The sequence below is a fragment of the Poecilia latipinna genome, unplaced genomic scaffold, assembly GCF_001443285.1.
Source record: "Poecilia latipinna isolate Pla-1442-1.1 unplaced genomic scaffold, P_latipinna-1.0 Scaffold294, whole genome shotgun sequence".
NCBI classification, from domain to species: Eukaryota; Metazoa; Chordata; class Actinopteri; order Cyprinodontiformes; family Poeciliidae; genus Poecilia; species Poecilia latipinna.
The window spans coordinates 212,319-221,641 of NW_015112910.1; the positions used below are offsets into that span (position 1 = coordinate 212,319).

A 9,323-nucleotide genomic window follows, 5' to 3' on the forward strand; every position below is an offset into this window, starting at 1 on the left:
CTCTAACCTGCTTCTGCTTCTCGGCCCCAGCCGGCAATGAAGCATCTCCTTCCTGCAGCGAAATTCTGACCTTCAGCAGCCAAACACACAGGCTGAACCCACTCTGCAACACACCAAGGGCCCCCATCAGCCTAATAGACAAGACTCAGGGTTTACCATCAGTCTGAAAGATAAAACTCTGAAAGAGTTGTTATCTGTTTGGCTGATGGTAAAAACAGTCAGGGCTCTGTCTGGGTTGACAGAGCGCTGTAGCTCTGCGTCTACAGTCACATGCAAGTGTCAGGTGAGGGAACTTGGACTCTGATGTGTAACTCACGGGTGAAGTTGATTGGCTGCTGCAGACGCATCATGGCGATGTCGCCGTGTTTGGTCAGCCGGTTGTATTCTCTGTGGATGATGATCTGATCGACTAGTCTGGTCTGAACCTCCGCAGCGTATATCTGTGACTGAGCGTGCAGCCCCAGGACAGCCGACCAGGACTCCAGGTGGAGATTCTTCCTGTAGATAGAGAAGAAGAACACGGGACATGGCGCCACCTGCAGGCCAGTGGTTCACCTGCTGCTAGCCTCAGCCGCGTCTCTCACCCATAGACGCAGTGTGCCGCCGTCAGCAGCCAGTCGCTACCGATCAACGAGGCGCCGCAGACATGGCGACCCCTCCAATGCAGAGACACCATCCAAGGCCACGCCCCCTTCGCTGCATTGACTCCGCCCACCACTCTGTGCTCACCTGGCAGCAACAGTTAGACTGAACCCAACGACACCGACAAGGTCAAGTAGAGGTTAAACCCAGAATCCATGTTCTCACCATCTGCAGGTCCTCTGCTCTCTGATTGGTCCATTGTGGGGCCCTCTGATTGGTCCAGTGTGCTGGCCTCTGATTGGTCCCAGGTCACCTGCCGGCGCCCACAGGCTGTGAACAGCAGCAGTCAGTGCCTCAGGCTACAGCGTTTCTCTGCTTCAGGTTCGGCTTTACTCACGCTGGTTGGTGCAGTTCAGAGACACCACCTCCCCGCTGCTGCATGTCTCACTGTGGAGGTCAGAGGTCAGAGGTCAGCAGATTCCTCTGAACCAGATCTGGTTCTGCTTCTGCTTACCTCACGTTGGTTTCCAGTGACCCGTTACCGGTTCTGGTTCTGGTCAGGCTGATGTATACGAACGGAGAGTCCTGAGGCAGAGCTGGTAGCAGAGATGCGTCTCCAGACCTGGAAACAGTCAGAACTCAGAACTGGTTCTGGTTCCACCGGACCTGTCTGCAGATCAGGAGTACCTGTATCCCAGGTACTGACAGGTGAAGTCCGACAGGTGAGAGGTCCAGCCGTCAGAACACACGGTGTGCGGAGTGGAGCCGATCTGGACCCGGAGCCGCCTGGAGCCGTTTACCTGCAGCTTGACTGACACAGCAACAGGTGGGGAGGGGTTAACGCATCAGTTCCTGTTTGTGCCAACACCTGAAACTAGGGAGTGGGGCCTGGGGGATGTTCTGATTCCTACCAGATCTTCTACCCAATCCTACTGGAACCAGGTCCGAGGCTCAGTTTTGGGATTCCCTGGACCCGACCCCTTCCCGTTCTGACCCGGTTACGTACCGCAGTCGGCTTCATCAGAACCGTCGGGACAGTCCAGTGCGCCATCACATTGGCTGTTGCCAGGGATACAGGCTCCCGTCTGACACTGGAACTGAGCCACTGCACACGGAGCTGTTCACAAGCAGACGGTGATCAGGGCCTCCAGCCGGGCCAGATTCTGGACCTCTGAGGCCCGCTCTCACCTGGAGACCCCAGTGCCACCCCACAGGTGAAGTTGGCTTTGAATCCTCGGCCGTCACCACTGCTGTCTGTGAAGAACCGTACCATCATCTGATTGGACGTGGAGAACAGGTCGTGGGCAGGGCCAGCGCTGCCAGTGAGGACAGCTGGGAGGAAACAGTAACAGGTCACCTGAGTCAGAGCAAACCCACCTGGAGACTCGGTACAGGTGAACTTGGAGCCTACCCAGTAAGGTGGAGTTAGACCCCGTCCCGTCCCGCACCTCCACCATGTCATAGGTTGCCTCCACATCAAAGTCCAGGAAGTGGAGCTGAATGTTCTGACCTGCTGACGCATGCAGGGTCCACAAACCTGCAGAGGTGAGCAGACAGGTGAGGTTAGCAGGTAGACGAGGCTCGGAAACACAGATAGAAACACAGATGTACTCACAGTTGGCCATGTTTCCATAGGAATGGGGGTAGTTTGGAGAGCTAAAGGTGGAATTAGACTCCCAGAGATCAAAAGGTCCACCACAGTCAGCTGAACCAATCAGAGAAAAGGACGGGGTCAGGTACAGGTATGAACATGGCCTTCCTCAGGTACAGAGTTCTGATTGACTGGAGTTCAACTAGATTATAGATTATAAATGTTTATCCAGCATGGAGGCGTGGCCTGATGTTTACCCAATGTGGGGCTGTGGCCTATGTCTATCTAGCATGGGGGTGTGACCTGATCTTTAGCTAGCGTGGGGGTGTGACCTGATCTTTAGCTAGCGTGGGAGTGTGACCTGATGTGTAGGTAATGTGGGGGCATGGCTGACTCACGTGGTATGGGCGCTATAGTGGTGGGAGGTGGGACATTGGTTGGCTCCGGAGGGGCAGGGCCACAGGGCTCAGGTGTCAGTGTGATGTCATCCAGAGCGATGTCATTCCACATGCCTTCTTTCTTCAGAGCTTCGAACTCCACCTGTACAGGCCGCTTGATCAGTCAGGTGACCTCTGACACTGTCTGGGATGTGGACTGCCTGGTGATGTCACTGACCATGGCGTCTGAGGTCAGGTTTAGGGTCACCTGTCCGTAGTTCCAGGTGTCACCATAGTTACCGTCTTTCTGGAACAGCACGATGGCATCAGCGTCTGGCAGTGAGGGATGAAGGACGACTCTGAGACGATGGACGTCCACACCAAACATGTGATACCTGCAGACAGGTGACATGCTCACACACCTGGTACCCAGCATCAGACAGCAGATCTTCACATGTTTGTTGTTTACCAGAAGCTCAGGCAGGTGGGGTGAGGGGACGGAGTCAAAGGGAGGCTCTGCAGCCAGAATCTCTTCTCCCATTGGCCAGGACTCATAGGGGTGACCAGGTAGAAGCCTATCAGAGATCAGTGTTCACCCGCCAGAACCGCTCTAAAGGGTCCATTCAAATGAACTGGTCCACTCACCTGAGCTGTTCCCCAGGGTGTGATCAGAATTTGGACCTGTTGATGAGGGGAAAGTGGGGCCACTGGTTCTGATCCAGTCTCCTTCATCGTCCTGCTGCTGCCTCCAAAAACACACTCCGTCTTCGAAGCTACAGCTGAGCTTCTCCGGGTCTGGAACCAGAAAGCAGCCGGTTCTGACCCAGCCCTGTTCTGACTGTAGGATGGGGTTCTGACCCGACCCGGTTCTTACTGGACAGCCCAGCAGTATCGGCAGCTCTGAAAGATGCTCTGAAGCCCGGCAGACTGTTGAAGCTGTCCGATGTAAACTCCACTGTTGATTGGTCGGTCAGCAGCCACACGGTACCAGGGGGGGCGGAGCCTGAGAGCTCAGCTACCAATAAAATCACCAATTGTAAGTTAAATGTGTTGGACACACCGTGAGGCATTCAGGGTCCTCTAGAACCGAGAAGTTCTGACCTGCTAGAACCTTGTTGGGTCCGACTCCTTCGTACAGCCTCAGGACGTCGATGTTCGCCTCCGTCTCAAACTGCTGGAAGGTTACCTGGGCCGAAAGTCCCCTGTTCACCCTGAAAACATCGCAACAGGAAAACATTGGACCTAAAGAGGAAACCGGGTGAGGAAGAGCCTTCAGAACCGTGTTTTGACCTGATGATCCAACGGCAGAAGACGTTGTTGTTGTAGGCGTCAGACTGCGACGACCTGAAGGATCCGCTCAGCCCCTCTAACACAAACTGTCCATCACATGGCGTTGCTATGGAGACACAGGAAGAGACATCACAGTCCTTCATGACCAGAACACCTTTGATTTCCAGAAACTAATGCATCACATTCTTGCCAAAACCCAAAACCCTTCAGGGCAAATCAACCAATCACAGCAGCCTGTTGTTATCTGAGAGAGTGCCTAGCAGTTAACAGGTCCTTGAATGCAATATGACCATCCCCAAATAAACCCCGCCCCTCTTGGTTAAAAAATGCACTGCTTTGATTGGTTTATTTGCCCTTTGGGATTCTTCACTGACCGCAGGAGAAGGGAGATTCATCAGACGAGTCCAAACAGTGGGGGACTCCATCACAGAACCAGTTGCTTGGAACACAACCGGACCCGTCAGAACACGCAGTCTGACCAGGAGGACACGTCACTGCAAAACACAGACCCATTAGAGACAGAACCATCAGAACCCAGTCAGGTTCTAATCAGAACCCAATCAGAACCTGACCAGAACGATCAAAACCCAATCGGAACCATTGTCTCCTCCTATTAACCCCCTGCAATTTTTCTGTTTCTGATCTGTGTCCACCTGTCTGTGGGCTGCCACCTTATCGTGGTTGAGGGATTTGAGTGTCCCTGTGATCCCTGTGCTATGCTGTCTGGGGCTTCATGCCCCTGGTAGGATCATTCAAGGCTTACAGGGGGAGGAACCAGACAAAGCGCAGCCCGAAGACCCCTTATGACGAATAAAACCTCTGGAATCAGTGTACCCTTGCCTGGATGCGGGTCACCAGGGCCCCACCCTGAAGCCAAAAAGCCGGAAAAGGGTAGAGTGCCTTCTCCTGCCCCAAGTGCAGGAGTTTAAGTATCTCTGGATTCATGAATAAGGGAAAAATGGAGCAGGAGATTGACAGATGGATTGACGAAGCATCTACAGTGAAGTGGGCGCTGTACCGGTCCATCATAGTGAAGAGAGAGCTGAGTCAAATAGTGAAGCCCTTGATTTACATTTAAATATATGTTCCTACCCTCATCTATGGGTCATGAGCTTTGGGTCATGATAGAAAGAACCCTATGTTAATTGCTATTTGTGCTACTTTATGGTTAAAGGAAACACAGCTAAACACTCGGACCAATAAACCCAAACGAGTTTTTGAGTTTGATTGAACCCACTCAGGTTCTGAACCTGATCGGACCTTGATCTGAGGAGAGCTCATAGAAACTGGAGACAGGATCAGATGGATCAGTCAGTGTTAGAATGTCCAGAACCTGCAGGTCGACTTTTAACCAGAACCTGGTTACTCTGCACTGAACTTCTGCCTGGAGGAAAACTGACCTGCTGCAGGCTTGTTGCTGGTTGTTGCAGGCTTGTTGCTGGTTGTTGCAGGCTTGTTGCTGGTTGCTGTAGGTGTTGTCTTCTCAAGTTTCTCTGCAGGAACACAGATAGCTGCCGGTTGGTTGAAAGAAGTGAAACCGGATTAACAGAGATTATCCAATTAAGCCTGACTGGGTTAACTGCCTATTGCTCAACATTCATCAATAACAATCAATAAGGATCCTTATTGATAACTATTGATAATTATTGATCTGATTCAGAGTCCATCCGTCCTCTTCCAAACCCGGTCCAGTCCAGATCTAGAAAAACCAGATCAACTCTGGTTTGTTTAATAATCTTTCAGATCGACTGGGAGCTCCAGAAAGCTTCACTGGTTTCCAGTTCCCCCAGTTTAAAAGCTTCTTGTTTTCATCCCCTCCTGGCTGGATCATCTGGTTGTTACCGGTCTGGTTCCGGTTCTGGTTCCTACTTTTTGCTTTCAGCTTGGTCCGCCGCTGGATCAACTCATGGTGGACATCAGCTGAGTGTTTCTTTCTGAATGGCCAGATTACATCTAATCTAATCTAATCTAATCTAATCTAATCTAATCTAATCCAATGTTCTGCTCATGTTGTGATGTCACATCCTGACCCCTGATCAGGATATGACATCACGGCAGTCTCAGGGGTCAGAAAACTGCCGTGTCTCCTGACCCCTGATCAGGATGTGACATCACAGACTTACCTGTAATCTGGATGCTGTTGATGTCAATCACCAAGGCCCCACCCTCAGCCACCTGAAGCCCCGCCCTCAGCTGCTGCTCCACCTCTTCAGTGTCAATCAGCTTACTGAACCTCAGTTCGAAGGTCACCACCACGCTGCCAGGACTGGAGGTCAGAACCAAACACCAGATGATTAATAATCACACTGAATGAAACAATCAATGATCAATTAATTTGTCCAGTTCCGTATTTCCTGTTTTAATCTCTTTCTGATGAGCAGCTGAAATTATTCTGGATTCATTCTGTGGGTGTGTCAGAAATTCAAACTAAAAATGTTCAAGTTTCCCTCAAAATGAGGTCAGATTAGTTTCAAACATTTATCTTGATGATGCCATAGTTTTGGCCATGTGTACCTGTTCACCTGTTGCTGGAAACCTGGAGCCCATATCTACGATATGGACTACAAAACCTACAAACCCCTTGGCTGCACTCATCTCTCTGCTGGGTTTTATTCTTCAGATGCTTTGACTTTCCAAGATTATCCAAGATTATGTTTTCTACTGTGGTATTAAATGGCATTGTCGTGTATTAAATGTTATTTTCATGTATTAAATAGTATTTTGAGGTTCCTCATGTTGTGAATTGTGTATTTCTTTCTGCTCTGATGTCTAAGCCCAAGCTGGAAATGATTTCCTGCCATGAATTATTTCTCTGTTTTACAGCTCATCACTTCGGGGAAGACCTGCCATCTGTTGGACCGCTTCCTGCAGTCACCATGGAAACACTGCCATGCTGCTTAGTTTGGTTAGTTTGATGTAAATGCGAGATTTTACTCTGCTGAAACTGAACAGATTGTTTCCATCTGTTCCTGTTTAAAACATTATATACATAAAAATTAGAAGTTGGTTCATTTATTGATCAGTGATTGATCAATGATTGGCTGATTGATCAGTGATTGATTGATCAGTGATTGACTGATTGATCAGTGACTAGTCAGTGATTGATCGTAAGTCTGACCTGAAGTCTTGGACCCAACAGAACTGGTAGAACCGCCACAGGTCGCTGATGCTGAACGCCTCATAAACCTGCCGACCAATCAGAGGCCACACTGCTGTCAGTTTACGTCTCCTGAAGCTGAACAAAACTTCCTGGTTTTTATATTAAAAGCCAACTTTATAACAGGATGCTGTCTCCAGGATTTCAGAATAAAAGCCCCTGGTAAGTGTTAAGGTGACCCTTCAAAATAAAAGCCTCACCAGCTGCTGAATATCAAAGGCCAGGGATTTGAACCGGTGACTACTGGAGTTTCGGAGCTCCTCAGAAAATTCGACTCCTTCTGTGATCACCAACTGACCCGACTGCTGTGCGGCTTCATCTGCACCTGGACGCATCGTTGATGGCATCATCAGCGCTGAACCTGCCGTCACATGAGCGAAACCGGAACACTTACCTTCAGAAGTCAGGCTGAGCCAAGAAACGACACAGAGGCCACCGCAGCAGAGGAAGAGGAGGGATGAGACGACGAAGAGGACGACCTCCACAGAGGACAGGCGGCGAGACATCCTCAACAGTTCACTTCAAAAAGAATCAGTTCACTTCAGATTGAATCAATTCAGTTCAGGTAAAATCAGTTCATATATGATCAGTTCAGATAGAATCTGCTCAATTGGGGTAGAATCGGTTCAGATAAAATCAGTTCAGAGAGAAATCAGTTCAGTTCACATTGAATCAGTTCAGGTCAGATGGAATCAGTTCACTTGAGATAGTATCAGTTCAGATAGAATCAGTTCACACTGAATCAGTTCAGGTCAGATTGAATCAGTTCAGTTCAGACAGAATCAGTTCAGTTAAGCTGAATTAAGTTCAGTTCATAAGGTTGGATAAGAATCATGTTGTTTCTTATATTGGAACAATTTGCACTTTGAAATATTCAAAGCAACCAGAATTTAGCCAGAAATGAACCGGCCGATTTCTCCCAGTATGTTCTCTGGCTAAAGCTACACAAATACAACGTAAAATGATCCAATCATTAATTACTTTGAAATTATTATTCTGGTCTGAAACAGCCCAAAATAAGGAGAAATTATTAATTTGTGTATATTTATTTGGGTTTTCTCAGTATGGAAGGATAAGTTTATAATTTCTATAAAAACAGATTAAAACATCTTGAAACAAAAATCTGAAAACTTTCTCTGATAAAATCTAAAATGTAAAACATTAAATTATTTTATTTTAAGAGCCAAGAAATCAAACCTGAAATATTAAAGAAAAGCTTTTTGAGGTTAAAGACCGTTTTATCCGACCCAGAATCAGAATCAGAACCAGAACCAGAACCAGTTACCTGCAGCGCTCCGTTCAGCTCCTGGTCCTGCTGAGAGGAGGAAGAGGTTCTGATCCGATCCTCCGATCAGATCTTTTATATCGATCCCTGACTCACCAGAAATCAATGCAGCTGATAACGGAGGAGCCAGCGGCGGGTCGGCTCCATTGGCCCAGTTCCGGTTCTGCAGAGTCATTCATGACCAGCATCACATGTTTTCAGCTTGTTGCTGCTAGCATGCTGCTTAAAGACCCCCACTGGGGAAGCGTGACCTCTGCCGGGGTCAGCTTGCAGTTGAGCTGACGTCAGCAGCTGCTGTTGGTTTATCTCAATCTAAAGTCCAGCACCTGTAAAGCTGTCAGCCAATCAGGCCCCACCCACACCTGGCCGCACAGCAGGACGCTCACCTGTGGCGCCGCTGCGTGACTGATGAGAAATAAACCTGATAAAGCTGACAGCTGCTGATTATCGGCTGTTTTTCTCATGATCTGCTTATTGATCATTACCTGTCACCCAGACACACCTGAGGGCTCACCTGCAGAATCTGCTCCATCAGGTCAGGTCAGAACATGGCGGGTCACCAGAACATTTCGGCAGGAGACGACCCACCTAAACAGGTCTCAGAGATCCAAACCCACAGCAGCAGAACCAGCTGGGGCTCCAGAGTGATGGTTCTGACAGTCAGCCAGTCCAGCCCGGTACCAGTGTCAGCTGTTCATATAAAACCTTCAGAATCTCTGATCCAGAACCTCATATGTCACCAGTACTGGTCCAAAATGGACCTTCAGTGCATCACAAACATTTTTATATGAAGCCTAGAAGTTCAGAAAATAAAACAAGTCGAGACACAACAGTTTGTTTCTGAGTTTATTCCATAAAGGCCAGACTGTTATTCTGAAGAGCACTTCCTTTTTGCTTTATGACACATGATTCAAATATCACAAACATGAATTTATCGAACAACACTGAACACGTTTCAGAGAAGAAGAAAAACGCTTAATGTCCAAAACTGACAAAACTGAAGAGGAAGAAATCACCGAAATCAGACGAGGAAACGTGTTG

At 48.7% G+C, this 9,323-nt stretch overlaps 3 protein-coding genes across 3 annotated transcripts in view; all 3 read right to left on the reverse strand.

Annotated features, from left to right (window-relative positions):
* The window catches only part of tmprss15 (transmembrane serine protease 15), a 10,420-nt gene extending 4,033 nt beyond the window's left edge, over positions 1–6,387 (reverse strand). The window contains exons 1-22 of the mRNA XM_015034289.1: positions 6,355–6,387; positions 5,964–6,126; positions 5,241–5,333; positions 4,215–4,334; positions 3,841–3,946; positions 3,652–3,761; positions 3,425–3,565; positions 3,196–3,345; positions 3,020–3,125; positions 2,789–2,945; positions 2,572–2,713; positions 2,198–2,287; positions 1,994–2,119; positions 1,771–1,914; positions 1,589–1,699; positions 1,270–1,393; positions 1,097–1,204; positions 980–1,029; positions 808–912; positions 585–729; positions 317–498; positions 8–103 (exon numbers count right to left, since the gene is read on the reverse strand). Of these exons, the coding sequence (XP_014889775.1) occupies positions 8–103; positions 317–498; positions 585–729; positions 808–912; positions 980–1,029; positions 1,097–1,204; positions 1,270–1,393; positions 1,589–1,699; positions 1,771–1,914; positions 1,994–2,119; positions 2,198–2,287; positions 2,572–2,713; positions 2,789–2,945; positions 3,020–3,125; positions 3,196–3,345; positions 3,425–3,565; positions 3,652–3,761; positions 3,841–3,946; positions 4,215–4,334; positions 5,241–5,333; positions 5,964–6,126; positions 6,355–6,387 (2,602 nt within the window). The remainder of the gene's footprint in view (positions 1–7; positions 104–316; positions 499–584; positions 730–807; positions 913–979; positions 1,030–1,096; positions 1,205–1,269; positions 1,394–1,588; positions 1,700–1,770; positions 1,915–1,993; positions 2,120–2,197; positions 2,288–2,571; positions 2,714–2,788; positions 2,946–3,019; positions 3,126–3,195; positions 3,346–3,424; positions 3,566–3,651; positions 3,762–3,840; positions 3,947–4,214; positions 4,335–5,240; positions 5,334–5,963; positions 6,127–6,354) is intronic.
* Positions 1–9,323, reverse strand: part of ttc1 (tetratricopeptide repeat domain 1) — a 21,621-nt gene that overhangs the window by 7,644 nt on the left and 4,654 nt on the right. Inside the window, exon 2 of the mRNA XM_015034302.1 lies at positions 1,658–1,660. The gene's annotated coding sequence lies outside the window, so the exon portion shown is untranslated. The remainder of the gene's footprint in view (positions 1–1,657; positions 1,661–9,323) is intronic.
* LOC106948545 (enteropeptidase-like) lies at positions 6,931–8,383 on the reverse strand. Its single transcript, XM_015034290.1, has 4 exons — positions 8,283–8,383; positions 7,392–7,516; positions 7,198–7,322; positions 6,931–7,026 (listed from the first exon to the last, which is right to left on the reverse strand). Exons 2-4 carry the CDS (start codon positions 7,501–7,503, stop codon positions 6,931–6,933), a joined length of 333 nt encoding a protein of 110 aa, XP_014889776.1. The 5' UTR covers positions 7,504–7,516; positions 8,283–8,383.

Excerpts from the sequence above, each read along its gene's own strand:
- LOC106948545 (XM_015034290.1), bottom strand. The coding sequence starts at position 7,503 with ATGTCTCGCCGCCTGTCCTCTGTGGAGGTCGTCCTCTTCGTCGTCTCA. Across the intron at positions 7,323-7,391 it reads GCTCAGCCTGACTTCTGAAG|GTGCAGATGAAGCCGCACAG; the intron begins GTAAGTGTTCCG and ends CGATGCGTCCAG. Across the intron at positions 7,027-7,197 it reads CCTTTGATATTCAGCAGCTG|GTTTATGAGGCGTTCAGCAT; the intron begins GTGAGGCTTTTA and ends ATTGGTCGGCAG.